Source organism: Drosophila rhopaloa, unplaced genomic scaffold (assembly GCF_018152115.1).
Source record: "Drosophila rhopaloa isolate 14029-0021.01 unplaced genomic scaffold, ASM1815211v1 contig_2, whole genome shotgun sequence".
Lineage (NCBI taxonomy): Eukaryota > Metazoa > Arthropoda > Insecta > Diptera > Drosophilidae > Drosophila > Drosophila rhopaloa.
Window position 1 is genome coordinate 3,785,900 of NW_025335083.1, and position 20,534 is coordinate 3,806,433.

A 20,534-nucleotide genomic window follows, 5' to 3' on the forward strand; every position below is an offset into this window, starting at 1 on the left:
ATCACGATTTTACCATTCTCTGTCTATTAAATATTTTAAATTTATCATAAAAATGGATATCGATAAAATGAGAACTAGTTCAAAGTATTAATTTAGTTTTTTTGCGGGTCAATCAGGATATAAAAATAAATTGTTATAAAAATATAATCGTAAAAAGTCAAAAATGTTGTATGGTACCATTTCTTTTAGCAATGTCATTTTCATAATCAAAGACTTTAACAACAACAAAACACCAGACTTTAACCTCAAAAGTAAATTGTCGATTTGTTTTGCAAGCTAGTGTAATCATTATTTTTCAGTTGTATATATTGTTATCAAAATAAATACATTTTTTCACGTTTTATTAAATAACAAGAAAATAATTATTTTATCTAACGAAAAAGGCAGGGATTTTTTTTTTTAATTTTCTCTAATAATCTATAAATTGATAATGTACTTTTTATGTAATTTATTTAATCAAACACGGTTACGGCTACCTCAGCCCCTCGTCTTGCACAGTGACGCTGTAGAGCAGAAACCGTGGCAAGAATCCATTTTTGCACATGACAACATTATAAAAAAATCAATCACGATTACAAATAAATAATATATGACTATATTGACAACAGATTTTCAGTTTTATGTTTCTATTACAGGAGTATTTATTAAGTTTATAATATAATATAATATTAACTTAATGTTTGCTTTGTGCTTTTCCAGGAAAATGGCTATTGTCAAACTTTGATAAGAACTACAAATAATTATAATTTTTTATGTTTGCCATATTTTTTAAAGTTGTTTTTTTATAATATTTCTTAACTTAATGAGAGCCTCTAAATAGAAATTAGCATGAACATATGGTAGGAACATAACCATGTTTACTAACGGTTGCTTTTGAGTAATAAGATGTTTTTGAGTAATAATTAAAAAAAAAAAATTATAGAATTTGCTTAAATATTATTTTTTGAATGATATAAAATGTATTTTATCCCAAATTTATCTTAACTTTACTTTTATATAATTTATAAGTATCATCCCTGTGGTAAAAAATACAAAGCAATAAAAGCAGTTTACTGTTGCCTCAATCTGTAAGCATGTTAACAAAAATAAATTATTTTTGGGTAATAATTATAAAAAATAAAAGGAATTAATTATTCAATCTCTAAAACATCACAATATATGTAACCGAGTCATCGTCTTACGTAAGCTTATAAATGGGGTGAACTCTATCCCTACTCTATATTAAGTAGTATTTTTCGACCACTTCACTTACCAATTTGTAGATCCATTATAATAATATAAATTTAAGATACACGGTAATAATAGGTACCAGTTAAAGATTGTAAGCATTTACCTTTAAAATTTTTTACTCTTAGGTAAATTACATATTTATACCCGTTACTCGTAGAGTAAAAGGGTATATTGTATTTCTGCAAAAGTATGTAACAGCTAGAAGGAAGCGTTTCCGACCCTATAAAGTATATATATTCTTGATCAGGGTCACTAGCCGAGTCGATATAGCCATGTCCGTCTGTCCGTCTGTCTGTCCGTCTGTCTGTCTGTCTGTCTATCCGTATGAACGCTGAGATCTCGGAAACTATAAAAGCGAGAAGATTGGCATTTTGCATGTAGATTTTAGGAGTTCCTACGCAGCGCAAGTTTGTTTCAAAAAGGTGCCACGCCCCCTTTAACGCCCACAATCGCTTATATACGATACATTTAAATATTTCGGAAAAGTAAAAATGCAGTTTTATTGTGTTTATCAATACCTATCGAAATGTAGAAGAAATTTTTCAAATCGGACCATTCGTTAAAAAGTTATGCGTGATCAAAGTTTCTATCTCCATCTCCCTCGCACTCCCATTACCTGAGTAAAGGGTATCTGATAGTCGGGGCACCCGACTATAGCGTTCTCTCTTGTTTTTAGTTCATAAGTAAGTAGAATTAATAAATTAGTAAACAGAATATTTTCTCGGGAAAATTTGTTTTACTATGTCAAATTGGGAAAATATTTTCCATGTATGAAAACCATCAAATGAGACCAATTATGTTTACTTTACAATTTGATTACAGATTGAAGATTACAATATTTACCGATTCCAACTGCCATGGGTCTTGTTATAACCATTTCTGAACGATTTCTGGCAAGATTTGAAATCAGTTGATTGGGCGTGATCCACTTGAGCAATTCGTCGTGGGCCCTCAAAATTGTGCCACCGAACTGAGCAGTCGAAAGTGGCAAAGAACAAAGGGCTAATTCCACCGGTGCTACCAATCAATCAAATGTGAGCCAGCGATACAATCTACAAATGCCCCGCGTTGGTTCGCTTTCGTGCAACAATTATTACAGTCCGTAAATCATGTATGATTATTCAAGATCGGCGTGCTCTGCCATTTCAATAAAATTTAATTTTTTCTTTGTTCTATCCTTTCGCCATCATATCAAATACAATTTATCTCTACATTTATATCGTTTCAACACTTCGGTATACAAAATAAATCGACTATTTTTTCCAGAGGTGGAATCTTAATTTTTCTGTTCACTTCATTCTCTGATAGGAAAAATAACACACAACATTTTTGTTAAAAAGTAATTTAGAAATAGAGCCTTACTCGCTTTACATATTGATAATTTAAGTAATTATCTATGAACTAAATATTAGGAATTAATTGTTGTAATTGTTACTGTTATAATTTAATTTAATTTATTCCCTTCTAATTTCAGGGGGATGGGGTAGATAATTCCATAAACGGATCACAGTTATTCAAAAATTAAATTAAGCACATAGAAATGTATCTAGTTGTTGGTTCTTTGAGACATGTCTAGCTTAAGATAAATAATTATAAATATTTGAAAATAGATGAATCTTCCAAAGCCAATTTAATGTCGAATAATGCCACATTGTGAAAAGTCTGCAAAATCTTGATTAATGCCGTGATTCGCGGGAGTCCACCATTTTTGATGTGGACTGTAAGATTAATTCGCCGGGAAAACCGGGCGAAAGAAAAACTTGACTCGGGGAAAGTAAAAACAAATCAACAGTTTGAATTCGCTCTTGTTTTGTTTCACTCAGCTGCCAGTTGTGCCGCCATTGGAACGGGTGGTAAAGAAAACTCTTATACTAGACGGAAGAGCGGTTACAGCGCACAGAGAGAACTCTTTTCCAGTTGGAGTTTCGGTGGACCTGAGAGAAGGGCGCACAGGTGAAGTGCCTGTGTCTGGGCAGGTAAATGCAGCTCTCGGAGAGTCTGATTGGTACAGAGCACATATGTGGGAAAATTCTTTACCTTTGCAGTAATATTTCGAGAGAACTTTCCCAGGCAACATGTTAGAAGGTGTACCCTAGGTAAACACACACAAAAAAAGGGTTGAACTCAATAATGATTTTCGTAATGTTCAATAATCGTTTCAAATATGTGCAGGTCCTTTGCCACCCGCACAGAATCCACAGAAAAGAGGCATCGGGAAGAGCATGAGTTTCAATTTCAGTTTCAGTTTCAACTCAACGAAGCACGCTCTCTCTTGGGCCCGCTCTTAGCATCCACAACCGCTCGGTCTTACATGCAACCCAGTGGTGGTGCAAGGTACGTTACACCGCTCGGCGGATTCGATTCAATCGCTCGTCGACCTTCGTTCTGCGCGTTACAAGAGTCGAAAGGAGTCGCACTCCCGTCAACTGTCCGCTGTCCGTCGTCCGCGCCGTTGGGCCTTCAGTCTCATCCCAGCGCTCGTGGCGAGAACAACGCGGTCGCGAATCGACTGTCCCCGCTTCCCGTTCTCCTCGGTGGATTGGATTTGTTCAACCAATCGGAGTGCGCGAGTGCAGATATTCAGCTTGGATAAGTAAAGTGCAACTTGGCCACGCCACTGCAAGATGCGGCAATTGTGCACCTGCGGCTGCCAGCAGCGCGCGGCGAAGTGTGTGAAATGTGATACCTGAAAAATGGCCAGCAGTGCTCAAACATATCGAAACACTAGCAGATAGAATATCTTTCAGTGCCCAGTGAACAACGCGCCAAGATCGCCATTCAATTATTTGGCAGTGCTTGAAAGTTGAGAACTTTCAACTCTTTTGTGCAACGCCATTTGACAACGGAATACAATCAATATACACCTTAAGTCAACTAATATCTAATTAAAAAACCTAGAATATATAGGTGAGTTGAGTGAAGAAATGAAAACAAACTGGTCGGTTATTAATCCCAAGATTTGGCAAGGGCGTAGTATTAACCCATTTTTTGTGAAGCGAAACTTGACTATATTTTAATTGGTAGGCCAATTCTGTATATAAACAACGGTATTGAAAAAGTCACAATGATGGCAAAAAATCAATTGGGTCAGCAGATGCTAGTTTCATTGTCGATTGGCAATTTACGCAGAAATATTTATTATTCAAAGCGAAATACTTGGTAATTAAACTGAAAAATCAAAGAAGCTTCCCCCAACTGCGCAGGCCTAAAAACCAAAAAGAAGGGACAATAATGTTGCATATGCTTATTTTTAAAAAAAATCATCTTGGAGGGTCATAATTCTAAACTCGTTTTCCCCATTTAAATACGGCGGCGGTCCCTCCCGTATCATTAATTAAACACTAATTAAGAGTCAAACTGTCAACATCTGGGGCTAATCAAACTAACCTGCTGGATTCTATAAAAAGGGAAGGTCGTAAAGTTCTGGGAGAGACTGAATCGGAGGAAGAAAGATTTTCCCCATACACTTTGTGAGCGGCAGGTTTCGCCGACGGCACTTACACAGATTGTTATCTCGGCGATGCAGTTACTTGAATTATCCACCTCACAATTACAATCCCTAGTCTTGGGCAACTTCACAGCTCGCTAGACACGCAATGAGGCTGGGTCTCTGGCCCCCCGAATTCCATAATTTTTCCTCTGTTCCCTGAGGTAATTAAGTGGAAATATGTTTGGCAATTAAAATTCCCCAGATCTCGCTTTCGCCCTCATGCTCTGTGGATAGCTCCAATGATTTCCTTGCCCACTTAAGATGGTTTAGAAATTTAAGATTGAGTCTTCGCGTGCTTGGTTATCGCAGCCGAGAGATGCAGCCGCAATCGCGCATGCATAATTAATTTCGTGTAAAAATCATAATTACACTAATTAAAACTTGTGTAAACAAGTTGGCAGAAGACGGGCCAGTCCCTCGATCTGAATGAAGCGCCGTTTGGGGCGCAATCACTTTTATGGTATCGCTAAAAAAAATATTTCGTGGTCGATTGTGCGGGGAAGTCGTTATACAGTTATAGTTCATACAGAAAAAGTTTCGGGATTAGAGGCAGAGATGGTGTTTAACTCCTCTTTCAATAATGAGATTTAACGCAGTTATACCTACTTTCTTGGGTTTTTAAGGTTGCGCTTAAAAAAAATATTCAAAATCGAGCGGTATCAGTGAACATTAAAAAATGTTTTAAAAGTACAAGCAAAAATACATTTAATGCATATTAATCTATAATCTATTTAATATATTTATTGTCAAATTAATTTTGTTATCTTTCTTGTTAACACCAATGATATTTTGAAATACAATTTTTAGAATTTCATAAAGTGCCAAAATTTTAATAACTAAAATAAACGAAGTGCTTTGAGTAAAATATTACAAAAATTTTAATCTAATGGCGGATAGGTAATGATTCGATTAGCTTTTATTTCATTTATTGGTTTATATAGAAATATTTCGTAGAATAGCTGAAGCACTAGCTCTTGGAGCTATTGTATTCGAGGTGAGAGAAGTTTTCCATACATAGAATGCTCTGATCAAGTGAAATCTAATAATAAACATTATTATTATAAGAAATATTTTTTCAATAAAAAAAATAGTCCTTTATTTTGCTTAACTATTATATATTATATACAATACAAAAATAATTTGTTTATTACTAGGTCCACTACCGGTTGAGAACTTAGATTCAATTCTAAAATGATTTATATAAAAGTGACCACTATTTGCTTACCTTAATAAAAAGGTGCTCCGTGGCTGAGCTCCTGACATAATTCTTTGACTTTGAGTGATACTTTTGAACGAAGTATTTATTATTTCTGATTATTTTTCTTTACCTTACAAATAATGTTTAGCCTTCTTATTTCTTCAGAGTGATAAAATAATCGGTAATTCTGGGAAGAAATAAATACAAATTATGAAATCTTGATTATTGTTCGGATTCGGAATTGCTTCTGCGGCTATTTTAATAAAATAAAAATTAAATAAATATGTATTTATAGAAAAAAAGTAAAAAATCTTATTTTTGGAAACATTTGGATAAAAATTTTTAAAAAATGTATCAACTCTTTTTAAATGATAACTAAAATTACCATTGTTTTGGACCTTAGATATTATTCTTATTTTGCCTTGAAAATGGAAACTAATCGTTGAACGTAATGTTAATTTACAATTTATTTTTTATGTCTTGGGTTTAGAATACAAAATGTATTATGTGCAATGCACAAAATATTCTTTAATATTAATTAACAAAATTTATAATTTTATAAATATTAAAAGAATTATTAAACATGATACGATACATTTTTTCACGGAGATGTTCGCATTTGGGATACCTAAATTAAAATTTTTAAGGCAACGAATATTCTTCTGATTTGAATAAATAAAATTCCGCCGTCGCGAGACAATTTATATTAGTGTCTCCTCTTCGTATTCAACTCCCATTTAGCTTCCCCCAGGTCATTTCTCAAAGGCTGACGAAAACAACAATCAACAAAATTTATACTCAAGAAGTGTCATTCTCGTGTGCATTTGGAGTATTTTTGCTGCCCACATGGCTGCCACCGTATTGGCCCCAGGCAGGCCTCCTACTCCTCCGCGACTTCTAATTAATTAGCATCTAACTAAGAATAATGTTTCCTGCGGCCCTCGACGGAGGCAGCGGTCGCCTGTCATAACTTGGCCCCAAGTTTATTTGTTTGGTTCGCCAGCGGCGAACAAAAGACAGACCAGATGCAAGAACAGATACAGAGAAAACTAGGGGCATAAAGTACAAAGACGGCGCAAAGGTGCCACACTTTCTTCAATTTCTGGCAGACCTCTCTTATGAACAGGTATAGCACGATTCGTTGGTGCCTCTTGTTTGTTAGTTTCGTTTGGTTTTATGTTGCCTGCGGTTTTCTTAATACAGTTCTTAATTTGTGTTAGCTTGTGAAATAACTTCGGCTGCTACCGTCTAGTACTTGTGAAAAAATGCTAAAGTGTCTCGGTTCCTCAAGGCAGTCATGTTGGTGAGAATTTTTCATTAAATGTCTTGGCGCCACCTTTATTGTTGTTAAAAGTTTTATTTGTTGGCAACATTCGTTGTTTCGTCTAGAGAGTTATAAGACATCTAGGGGGTTTCTTGCGGTGCTTAATTAGTTCAGAAAAAGTTGAGTGTGTTTAAGTATCCCAAATATTTCAAGCTGTCAAGAGCTCGGATAGTGGACAGCACTGTGAGTCGTTGGGGGAAAAGCGATGGAAACAATTTAAAATAAATTTATAAATGTGCTGCTATTTGGTAAGTTCTATCAGAACTTTCGTAGATTGTGGCTCAGATCAGAGCATTTCCGTATCTTTTCATCAGTATTCTCTGATCCAGATAATGTTCTCACACTTACCTTTTCCCTTAGACGAACCCCTTTTCTCAAGTCGGACCACAGAACCATTAAGATTTCCTGCTTGGCTTCCTTTTTGTTGGTGACCCTTATCTTAGCCTCTTATGTTTGTCTATATTGTATGTAAATAGGCCCGGGAGTGCCCCTAGCTGTGACATTTACGGCGAGGATTTCGTCGAGCTAATTAACTTTCGGTTACAGTTCACTGCGCAAAATTGCGATCGCTGCGGAGCATATTTAATTTATGTTTGAAAGACGAAATTGCCCCTCTTCTGCGCGGCGGAAATGAATTGCCGCTCATCAACTTGACGACGACTTCCCGCATTCTCCTGGGCCCTTGTCTGATCACAGAATGATCGCACTATATGCATTATGGTTTGTCGGAGGCATTGAGGCAAGTCGCTGGCATTTGCTCATCCCAATATTATACATCGTTGATTTTGGATTGAAGCCGTCTAAAATTGTACGCATCACAAAACAATGTGGTGTCATTAGCCCTGTTCTGACTGCATTGGACTCAGGGTCGAGCCCAGCCCTAGTTCCGTTCTCAAACGAAACTCAGCCCAACCCACAGTTCCACCAAAATGCGGGAGGTTTCAACACTGGCAAAGAGACGATACAAATGATTTGGCTTGGCAATTAGGCTTTAAGTTGCCAAATACAGAAATTAAGGGGAAATATCCATTATCACATATGCACTGAAACGAGGCTAATTTGTAAATGTCTACTCCTAAAAACGCTGACAAAGCTTTGTCATACATGCAATGTTGTCTTCGCAGTCAACACGGTCTTGTATTAAATGTGAGGCGAGTTCCCTTTTGGTCCTCCCAAGTGAACTCTGAAAGTGCAGGCCAGATTAACCCTGCCATGGAAATGGTCTGGTCTGCTTCCCAGGAGATTTTCATCGGGAGCCACACGTCAGGTGTCAAAAATGTTCAAAGTAAGTTTTGTCATTAGGGGGTTCAGACCAACGCAAAGGGTTGCAATTTATATGGCCAACATGTTTGCTTAATTAGGGAAGGTTTTATTTATGGGCCAAGTACCGCTTTTTTTTTGACGGATATAAAAGGGATATAAGGAAAGGTTTCACAATATGTAACAGAGTAAAAAAAAACTACCTTGGGAAAAATAAAGTCTCATTGATGTATCTGTGCTCGAATATAATAAAAAAAGCATTTTTCATTAAAATATGATGTTTTTGTTAAAGTTAAGAGTCGCTCTCCCTTAAACATTTAAATTGCTGATATCAAATATTGTATGTTTTGTATATTTCCGTCCCACTACAGAAACCTTGAATAAAAGGCGCTATTTTAAAGAAATAGCTCTCTATGGATAAAATCATTTTTTAGGCAAACAAATTTTTAATATTAACATTTATTAATATACATTTTATACCCTTGTATTATAGGGTCAGCCAAAGGTTTGCAATGTAGTGTAAGGAGTATGGATATTCTTGATTAGCATCTCCAGGGGAGTTGATCTCGGCATGTCCATCTGTTCTTATCATATAGCTTCCATAGCAACAATAAACATATACGGATATACTCAGAGAATTTTATAAAATATAATAATATTCAGTCTTCTAAGAGGCAAAGTTATAAAGCTTTCCTGAATTTAAGAATTTCATAAAGACAGATTTTTCAAACTACTTTAAAAAGTTCCAACAAAAACTTGATACACAAATAAAATTCTTAGAATTGTTTTCGATTTGTTTGTATAATGTACTGAAGTTTCTTGTCTTTTCGTACTTTTTGATGTCTTATGTTGTCTATTATTTCTTTTTGGCTTGTCAACTCATTCGCCTTATGTTCATTACCTCGTATATGATATGTTGAGGCCCATGTCTAATAAAGGTTTCCTACAATTGGCCAAACAGCAGCCGAAACAAGCGGCAGTCGGTTAAACAACCGCAAAGCCCGCTAAGGAGCACAAAACGTTTGTTTTTCAACTCGCCGCTCTGTTCCGGGTGCCATTAAAGAACCGCTATCCCGGTCCGGTGAATTGGAACGGCTGTGGCACAATTTCTGCAGTACGCGTACATGGGCGACTTCAATAATGCAACACCGCAACCAGCAGTCCACACAGGTTTTGGGTACTTTCAATGCGGTCGCATAGCTAAATGTGTTTCATTACAACGCTAACAGACAGTCTTTATGATTAACCATAATTTGAGTGACTATGAGGATGGGTCCAACACCACGCAATGGTGCTGTTGTTCTTTTCACTTGCCATGTCCGAAGTAAAATTTAATCATGCATCACTAATTTGTCTGGGCCCGAAATATGCAGCCGAAAGACAAAGGTTAAAGATGGGAATGTCCGGCGCGCTGGGTCGCAGCTGCATTTGCACAGTGAACCCAGCAATTCGAATCGAACCCTTTGCGAGGCCAGAAAATAATTCGGAAAATCGATAGAGCTTGAGCGTGGGTCTCAGGTCCCAGCCCACATGTGTCCTGGATGCGCTTCGTTGATCGGCCTAACGACTGCCTCACCCTTCCGCCTCTCTCCACCTCTCTCCGCCAACAGGCGCACCGTTCTGGTTCCATCTGTGTGATGGCATTTCGTCCCGACACACCACCCCACCCCACCCCTTTTGTGTGCCTTCCTGTCAATCAGCGCTTTGTTGTTGCGAGCGCCTGGCAGCCACTTACTACCGGCTCATTGTCAATGTCGCTGCCTGTCGCTGCCATCCTTCTCCGAAAATGTTTTCAAAAAGCATTTTTACATATTTCGCCGTTTGGGTTTTTGTCGAGGAGCTGGCTTATAATTCATAAAAATTCCCTTACAAGCCCACACACGACGACAATGTGGATGATGACAAACCGCAGACAAAGCGGGTAACAGGATGTGCTCTGTATAGAGCGACCGGCGAAGTAACGGTTGAAACAGCTCCTTCAATTGACAGACCTGAGTAGTCCGAGGGAGGAGGTGTGGGGGGAGACGGCCAGACAGGAGATCCGCTTTGATGCCCCACACACCCTTGCATTTTTTTTGAAGCCGTTACAAATTCCGACAGGCAGATAATAAAAGATATATGTGTGCCTACATGATCTAGACAGAAATATATTAAACGGTATAAATAGAAACATAATTTTTTAATCCAAGAGCCCTGATCGGAAAACATGTTTGAAAAAACTTGAATCTTTTAAGTGTGACCGAATTTTTGAGAGTTCTGACTGTCAGTCAATTGGGTTTGATGACAAACAGTAAACATATCAAATCAAATTGAACAGAGTAACAAAAATTTAATATGCATATCTGCTTTATTATCCCACAGAAGGTTCATCAGGCAATTTTTCCTAGATTTTGTGGGTTTCCCTTTTTTGTTGTTGTGAGAATCACTGCTCCAACACTTCAAAAGATTATATTTTTATTATATTCCCTAGGGCGAACGTTCGGAAGAACTTTTGCCTAGAGTTTATTTAGCTGAGGTTCGGAACCTAAAAATAGTTGTTGAAATGTAGGATGGTACTTTTTTTTATAAGCAGTAGTTTCTAAAAATGTACATACAAATTTACACAGTTTTTTGGAATATTATTGATAAATCAACCTGATTTCATTCTTCTCTTTTAAGACGCTCTCTGGTTATTCTACTCAACCGACCACATCCATCACTCCTTGACTATTTCATTAATCCTTGTTTCCACTCGTGTCCTTTATGAGTCCCCTATCCTTTCTTTCTCGATCTTCCACCCTTCTTCCTTGACCCTTTCTCTGGGTAACTGCTGTCAATATCCTCGCGGTTCTTCGTTTCATTTTCCTGTTTGTCTAACTGACATGTGACGACTGTCGGGTTGCCACATCAGGGCCTCGTTCCAGCTTTAGCCTCTCATATTCTCATATTCCCAGCGTTTTGACTGCCCCCGAGCTCCAACCCCTTCTCAAGCACTTTATTCACCACTTACCATGTATAAAGTCTAGAATTTGCCGCATTTTTTTCAAAAACTCGACTAATTTGATCCCAAGGCGCTGCTTGAGCCTGTCAGGAACCATTCCATTTTGCCCCCTCACGCTTCACTGCCGCGCTGTGATTTCCTCTGCTCACCAAAGCGTAAAACATTTTTCGCAACCTTGCGACCCCGCATGCCCTTTCCGCCCACGCCCCTCGCACGCCCCTTTGCCACCCCTGCCCACTCACACAGGCATAGAAATTCAATATTGCTTCTCTATGTCTATGCTAATGAATGGCTCGCGAAGGAGAGCAAAGCGAGACTGAGAGGAGCGGAGCGGTGGAAAGGGGGGAAGGAGGAAAGGAGGAAAGTGTCTTCACCCGTTCCCATTACCCTCTTCCTTTTTCCTCTATTTATTTTTCCGGCTTCCTGTTGGGAGCTCCTCTTTTCGCTTTCGCTCCGCTCTACTCTTCTGCCTTTTTGCGGTTTGACGCAGCAACTAAAAGTATGCAACACTTTTTTCGCATGTTGCTTTTTGCATATTTAATGGCCGACGACTCGACGGGGACAGACAAAATGGCGGCGTCTGGGTTTTTTCGGCCCCTTCGCCGAACCCGCACCCCGCCCACCCCTGCGGTTAGGCGTTGATTTGTGGGCGCCCCGTTTGTTTGTTGTTCCTGCAGTTGTATTCGATGTCTATTTGCGGTTTGTGGGCGGCGAGTGGCTGGCGCATCCGCCCCTGATGTGACTTTAATGAACTGGGCCGGCTGCTTCGAAAATCAATAGGAACAGGCTTTAAGTGCCTCTGATCCCCTGCCATGACTTCTCGACGGTCCTTCAAACCTCTCGCATCGTCGAGTGCTCTTTGGGTTGCCATCCCGGCCTGTCACAATAATAGGCAAATACGTCACACAGGGAAAGCAGACTTCCTTGCCAGACAGGAGCAAATAAAAAAGTTGTCAACTCTCCTTGGCTTGCGACTGCTATGCAAATTTTTATTGAATGCGGAAAATTTAAAAACAACCAGGGGGAAACTTCTGAATGACAAGATATCGGAGATTCTTAATGGTTAGGACGTTGATCCGTAAGAAGTATGGCTATAAAAACTTCGACTGTAAGCACAACAAATCTATGTAGTTAAAAAAAAACGAGAAATCGTCAATAAATAAATGTTGAATATATGCCAAAATAACGCAAAATTAAATGACTAGTGCAATTTCATTGAGTCAAGAGCAACCATCAAAGAAATGTTAATTTTAACTATAAACAAGAAAGGAAAGCTAACTTCGGGCGGAGCCGAAGTTGATATACCCTTGCAGAATACTCTGTAAATTATATTCTCCAAAATTATTCATATGATGCATTCTTAATACTCATAAAAAATCCGAACTTCCTAACTTTAACAACAACAAAGTTATGGCATTTCCAATCGTTCAGTTATATGGCAGCTATAGGATATAGTCGGCCGATCCTTATGAAATTTGATAGGTCGGATTGATTGGCCAAAAATAAAATCCATAGAAAATCCCAACTTCCTAACTTTACAAACACCAAAGTTATGGCATTTCCGATCAATCAGTTATATGGCAGCTATAGGATATAGTCGGCCGATCCTTATGAAATTTGGTAGGTCGGATTGATTGGCCAAAAATAAAATCCATAGAAAATCCCAACTTCCTAACTTAACAAACACCAAAGTTATGGCATTTCCGATCAATCAGTTATATGGCAGCTATAGGATATAGTCGGCCGATCCTTATGAAATTTGGTAGGTCGGATTGATTGGCCAAATATAAAACCCATAGAAAATCCCAACTTCCTAACTTTACAAACACGAAAGTTATGGCATTTCCGATCAATCAGTTATATGGCAGCTATAGGATATAGTCGGCCGATCCCGGCCGTTCCGACTTATATACTGCGTGCAAAGGAAAGAAGGGTGTGTGCAAAGTTTCAATCCGATAGCTTTAAAACTGAGAGACTAGTTTGCGTAGAAACAGACAGACGGACAGACGGACAGACGGACATGGCTATATCAACTCAGGAGGTGATCCTGATCAAGAATATATATACTTTATATGGTCGGAGATGTCTCCTTCACTGCGTTGCACACTTTTGACCAAAATTATAATACCCTCTGCAAGGGTATAAAAATTAAAAAAAAAACATAATAAAATCGATGTTTGGCTATTCGAGTAAGGAATTTAAAGTGCATAACAACGTTTATTTGCAAGTTTTATTTGTAATAAAAATGTTTTGATGGGCCTGTATAAACGGAAAATAAGTATGCCTCGAAAACTTGTATTGAGTAATCCCCTATTTTCAAATAAAAAGCAACACCGCCTTGTTTCTAGGTTTCTAGATCTGGTAATGCTGAAAATGAGTCTTTTATAAATGCTTAATACCGTATAAAGGAAAGTTATTTAGTGGTAAATAGGGTTGTGTTGCAAATAGCAGGCGTATAAACGTAGTATACGTTGCTCATTCTGGTTCCGTTGCTTTGGTTGCACACTCTTCCATTAGTTTGTGTGCCCACAGTCTCTTGCATCCGGCACACCCCTCTCCTCTTGGCCATTTATTATTAAATCATCAAAAGTGTTGGCCGTCAAATGTGACAATGGCGAGACCGAGTTGCATTCTGCCTTTCGCAAGTTTGTTGTTGTTCTGGGCCCTGGTTAGACAGCTGCCTCCCGTTCGGGCTCCCACAAAGCTTGTGCTGACTCTGCCCCTCTGTCTGCGAAGTCATTTGATTTGATTACATCTGATGGGGGGAGGGGGGAGGGGGGTAGCTGGAGTCGTCGTTGCTCCTGCCTCTGCTGCTGTGCAACTGTCAGTCGAGCTGATGGATTTTATGACGGTGGCTGTTTGCTGGGATGCGGAACTGGCCCGCATGTCTTTGCCCCCTGCAATCGCAGCCAATTTGTCTAGTTCTGAAGCACGCTCACTTTCTCCCGGGTCCTTCACTAACAGCCAACAACTACTCCCCATTTTAATGCTGTGCTGTTCCTGGCTTGATTAGCGTCGCTGAATTGACAGAAATTGTCACCAGCAAGAGTTTCCTAGTAGTCAACGCCCAACTTGCAACCTCTAGAAGCAGCCAACGCAACCCAACACGGCCCATCCTGCACAATTTGCGTCACTTGTTGTGTGTGCAGTGGTCCCCCTTGGCCCCTTTCAGCAAAATCTGGCTGTGCATTTTCGCTGCGTTTTTCACTCCGTAGATCCACTCCGACCGAAAGAAGCTCGGCACTTCAATTGCTTAATTGATCAATTTAATTTGACACTTATTCAAACACCCGGACCGCCGCGGGGAAGAGTAAGATAAATATCTTTTGTGCCTGATTTCCAGCGCAGTCAACTCGCTTTTGTGCTTCGATTTATGCAAATTGTTCCGGGCCATGTGGCCCACTAAACGAGTATGTTCGAGTGCGTCTGACGTTCGCTCCAGATTCTTTTCCTCGAGAGCTGTGCTTCATCAATTAATCAATTGGCCTATGGTATTTCTGTACTTCTCTGAATTTTCAGTTGTTTTCCCTTTCCTTCTCATTTCAAGTTAATCAGGAAGTCCGCCCCACGAATAGTTCGATGTTTAAATTTTAGCGCTGGAGCAGCAATTTGTTTAGTTTTCGAGACTCATATTTGGGGGGCCGCTGAAAGTTTCTCTTGGGAGAGACTGTCGGGCTATGGGAATATGGTGACATATTAAATGGAAACATTTTTGATTGGTGGCTCTTCCACCAGTCAGTTAAAATGAGTAGAATGGATATTAGAGGTTGCTTGGACATGCGCGAGAATTAAAGTCTCCAGATAACCTCATATTTTAGTTAATTTTAGTGGTGTTTCGGTAAGCAGTTATGAAACACTACTCGCAGTGATCTTTTGCGCAAAACCGCACCCATTAAACGATAAATCTCTCTGTGTCAGGCAGTACAAATTGTGGCCACAGATTCTGGCTAATGCCACTCTTTTAGACTCAATTGAGTGTGTAATTAACTAACTGTACTTTTCAATTCATGAAATATTTGCCTGTGCAAAAAGCAGACAAGCAAACAGAGGAGCTACGGAGGCAAAAGTTGCCGACGGGCTGAAAAACAGGAAACTTGTCGCCAGCAGAGCGAGCACCGAGGCACCGCCAGGTGGCAGCTGCAAACGGTGCAGCTTTGAGCGTCACTATTAATTTAACCTACATAGTGGGTCTGCAGCAAGTTGAAAGTATGACAGCCAGCATTTCTCAGGCATTCCCTGCTATTGGAGAATTTTTTCCAATTTGTTAGTGGGCCATAGGGAGCGACCCGGACGTTGAAAGATGAGCAATTAAGCACTGAGTTATCGACAAGAGCCAAGGCTTGAAGGGCCACCAACAGAATGGGGGTTTATCTGGCAAACCAGCACATCGGCTGCGTGACAAATTGCCCCATGACTGTTTTTTTTTGGATGCAGACAGGTACGGTTACCTTCGCTCCAGGCCCTATGGGTACACACATCCAGCTGTATGTACTCATTGATTAGATCAAAACCAGTAGAAGGGCAGAAAAAGGAGCGGGTTGCGTCTTGTAGTCCTCCCGAGTTCCCTGACCCCGGTCCCTTTTCGCTTATAATGAGTTTTACTTAGGACAGCCATCACCTCATGCACATCTCAGCCCATTAAAATTAAAAGACATCAAAGAAATTTGCAAACTAAACACAAACATAGGGCCCAGAATGCTCTGCTACTGGATGACTGCTCAGGCGGGGTGTTCATTATCACTCGGCCTTTTTCCGCCCTACCTTTGGCCCTTTTTTAACTCCACCGCACACTTTGTATAGGCTAAATAAGTTTCTCGGGGAGCTTCTGGCATAAAATGCTACGCAGGCTGTGTCGTCGGCCCTGTGCTCTGGTTTCCCTCGGCTAGCCGGTGATAAATTAAAGCGAAAACTGGCTTGCTCATCGGTGAATGGATAGCCGAGCAGTATGTTTGCTGAGGCCGCTTTCTATGCCATTTTTCCTGGCACTGCTCATATGTCTGCCCCTGCAGAAATTTTTGCGAAATAATGTTTAATGAAAAGCACAAAGTCATCCTCCGGCTCCAACGCTCCACCACCCGACTTCTGCCCGTCACGCATCCCCACTTTGCATTCATTCAAGCCAGAGTCGACCGGAAAACAAGTCAACGGAGACGATGATGACTACAGGCTGCTGCAGATTTGGCAGGCTTTTGGCTTTGCTGGCGTCAATTAAGTTTCCGATTCGTGCACAGTTAAAGCAGAGCGTGCTCTTTACTTGAGTGAGAAAAGTAACATTGTGGGACAGGAGGAGATTTCTGGGGGGAGTGATGGGGCTACTTTTGCACGCTAATTTACTAAAAACATATTTTGTTTCTCTTTTATAGATCTCACTGCCACTCTAGAATCCCCACCATGAAGCACACGTCGCCAAGTGGAGCGACCCCCCGCAACGTCAGAATGCTCTTCCGCCAGTGCCTTTCCCACCCAACCCGCTCAACACCCACAGCAGCTGCCCCGTGCGGCCTGCGCCTCTCCACCCGCAATCCAACCCGCGCCCGCGCCCCCACCCCCGACGGACGCTCAGCCTCTGGGCGCTGGTGATCGCCAGCAGCTGCTTAATGCTCAACACGCCGACCACGACAGCATTTGATATCGGTGAGTGCAAAGTCCAGATAAATTGATTTCATAAGTCGAAGAGTCAGAAGTTACGACCCCACGAATCAGTCTACTCATACTCTTCTTTAGTTTAATTGCCATTGGAGGCAATTTTGTTATGGCCCATCATTTCGCGACAGGCGGCACAGTTGGATCTTGCAAACCAGAACATACGACTGCTCCGCGGGGTGTCCTCAACTGGACATGTTGCACCATCCTCGCATGCCTCTAAAGGCACCCTGTGGGTCTTAGACTTCCCCACATGGCTGTCGTTCGAAGCATAATTCGGACTGAGGCTGCAGCTTATACTCCGGCTCATTAATAGGAATATTGACATTTTTATGCCTTATTTAAGCCAGGATCATATCTTGTTTTGAAAAGTACCCGGTAGAACCGGATGCTGCTTTAATAAAGAGATTATGAGCTTTTTCAATAGCCAGGCATGTCAGCGGTTCATAACTTGTATGCCAAATAAACGAGAGGCGGTGGCAAATGGTACACCCAGAAAAAAAACTCAGAGAAAATTATGACCGAAGTTCTTACACAATTTAAAATTGCGTTCTTATTTGCATTTTAAGTTAAGAACATTAGTTCATAGATAAAGAACACTATACCATTTTTGAAAGAAATAAACTCACTAGGCTCTGTTGTTCATAGCTCTTGTTTTAAATACAATTTTTCAAAAACTATTTGTTTATAAAAAACATTCTCTGTCGAGTAAAAAATATATATAGACTGCTAAACAAATTTTATGAAGTCTTACCCCATCAACAAATCGTAAATTTGAAAAATAAGCTTTTTAATACATAAGTCATAAGACGATTCAAAACATTTCTTAAATAAATGAAAACATTTTGTCCTTTAAATAAGAATAATGTAAAAATAACCTTTTTTCTTTGTTTTAAAAATTTAAGAACATTTTTTCTTAAATTAAAACGAATACAAAGTTGATAAAGTTCTTAAAAAAGAAACGATTTTGGAAGGAAAATAAAGGGGGTTCCAGAAATGAATAATACACTAGAAAAGGTAATTTATTTGCCAAAGTGTATTGAAAGCATAGTGGTGGATTGAATAGTACAAGCAAAGTAGTCCCAATTAAATATTCCGAAAAGTACATTGCCACATTATCGGACCCATATAAAGTCATTCAACTTGCGTCTTCATCTGTCACAATACCCCCGCCCCAAGAAAATGAAATCTTTCTGCCATAACATTTATTGTTAATCAAGCAAGTCAAATACATAAATAAAAATCTACAAACATGTTCATTTCGGATGGCTCCGCACGGAGGTCTCAGAACTCTGTTGCTCTAGCAATATCTCCCCTGCTCCGCTCGAAAAGCAAACACATGCCAAAGGAGCACTCTGCTGTTGTTGGGGCTAGACACATCGAAGCGAGCTGAGTTAGCAAAACATGCAACAATTTTCCAAATGAATGCACTTGCAATATGCAGTGCATGTCGGAGTCGCAGCCGGATTCAAAGTCATGGTGTGAGAGCTGGCTTTTGACCCAACCTGGCCCATGCACCCAGGCACTTCGCTCTTCATTTGCGGAGCAGGCTATCAAACGCAATCAAGTGTCAATGCACCAGAAGCTGAACTTTCCGACAGAGATGCCAAAGTTTCCAGTGTATATATTTATGCTAAAAATACTGCTACTTATAGAATACAGGCAAAATTTTTTGTAAATAAGAAAAGTAAAAATGTTAGGTAGCAAAAAATGTTAAAAGCGAATAACTATAAATTCGGCAAATCAAAATGTATGTACTCTTGCCAATGTTTAAAAAACTATTAGTTTTATGTAAAATATACCACTTCGGTGTGAATAAATGTTCCTCCCCACGAACTAAATTTAGCTAAGGATCCACATCACCAAGCTTAATTTGAATTGGCTGGCTAAGTTGCCCCACCAAGCTCAGCACTCCCCTTCCAATATCCTGCCCCTGACCCACACACTTTTGGGTGTGACTATTCAAAAGCTTCTAAGCGAATGCACATCACCCTAGGATGTAGGAGATCAAAAGTTGGATGGGTCCGTGGTGAGCCTGCTGGGCCGGTAACAAAAGTCATATAAAATCAGTGCTGATTCTGTCGAAAATGTCAGCAGGGGATTGCCATACGCAGGATTGGGGATCGGGAGCGGTGTTCTCCCGCATAAAACTCAAATAGAGGAGGAGTCTGCAATTGGTGGGCAATAAATCAAGTAAGGTAGTTGACGTTCTGCCAGTCTAGAGTTGACCGTGGCGTGACATGATTAAGTGCCTAGTTCACACACAACCAGATACAGCCTCTTGTATATTATAAATTCCCGGGAATGTATACGCATATTTCCCCCTGCAACACACCAAACTCACACTGACACTTGTCGTTCTTTGATAGATTTGCTTGGCGTTGATCAGAGAAATGGTGACTTCAGTTTACGATCGAAACTTAAATAAAATATTTTTTCTTTTTACTTACAGCCACGTGCAATGTGCCGCTGGGCATGGAGTCGTTAGTCATAACAGATGCTCAAATCACAGCGAGTTCAGCCCATGACATGGGCTTTGTTGGACCCCAACATGCAAGGTAAGTTCAGGGTTGTATCAAACGTTTTTGCACTAACTACTAAAGTACCCAATGCCGTGATCAAAAAAGTAACCATAAGTTTTGGTTGTTACAAAACTAAAGCACACTGTTGTGACCCCTGATCTTTTCTCATCAGTAGGAATCCTAGGACTTCAAACTCTATATATAATAGTTATTCATTTATTTAACGTTAATCTCTTTATTCGGAAATATCTAGTTGAGCAATCATCATTTCTGTTATTTGTATATTTGGCCTATAATCGCAGCTCGAGCACTTTAACATTTCTACATGCTTAAGTATAAAAATTGTTCAATTTCTTTGAAAAAATTGACATTTGACTATCTTGTGGTTCAATATAACAAACTCAACACTTAGTTTTTAATGTGGCCCTAACATGTATATTTTTGAAAAGTTAATTAAAGATATATATAGTTAATTAAATATACAAGTTTCGGATAACCTTGTATCCAATTTGTATGCCATGTACCATTCCTTATTTAAACAAATATAAATTAGAGTGGATAAGATACATTAAAACTATTTTATACAATATTTTCGGTCGATAGTTTCGATATTATTACTATCGGTGTTTTTACAGCTCCAAGTCGTTATGTTCTGTTCAGCCCCTGTCCCTAAAATAGCTCCCGGGTCATTAACCATTTGACCCGAAGCTGTTCGAAGTCGGAGATGGGGCTTATCTTCGTTGTGATTGGCCGGCGTGCTCATTTAATTGCTAATTTTATAGGCAACTTCATTAGCCGATAAGGCAAAGTCAATAAAATAGAAAACTTTGGCCACCGCTCAAGCTGCTCGGCAATGACAGGGAAATTTATATTATGACACAAACAGT

The 20,534-nt window shown here is 39.6% G+C and overlaps 1 protein-coding gene across 1 annotated transcript in view; it reads left to right on the forward strand.

Moving 5' to 3' along the window:
• Nucleotides 1-3,609: 3,609 nt before the first annotated feature.
• The window catches only part of LOC108042360, a 36,299-nt gene continuing 19,374 nt past the window's right edge, over nucleotides 3,610-20,534 (forward strand). The window contains 4 exon segments of the mRNA XM_044460254.1: nucleotides 3,610-4,137; nucleotides 16,846-17,017; nucleotides 17,020-17,116; nucleotides 19,578-19,683. Of these exon segments, the coding sequence (XP_044316189.1) occupies nucleotides 16,874-17,017; nucleotides 17,020-17,116; nucleotides 19,578-19,683 (347 nt within the window). The 5' untranslated portion in view covers nucleotides 3,610-4,137; nucleotides 16,846-16,873.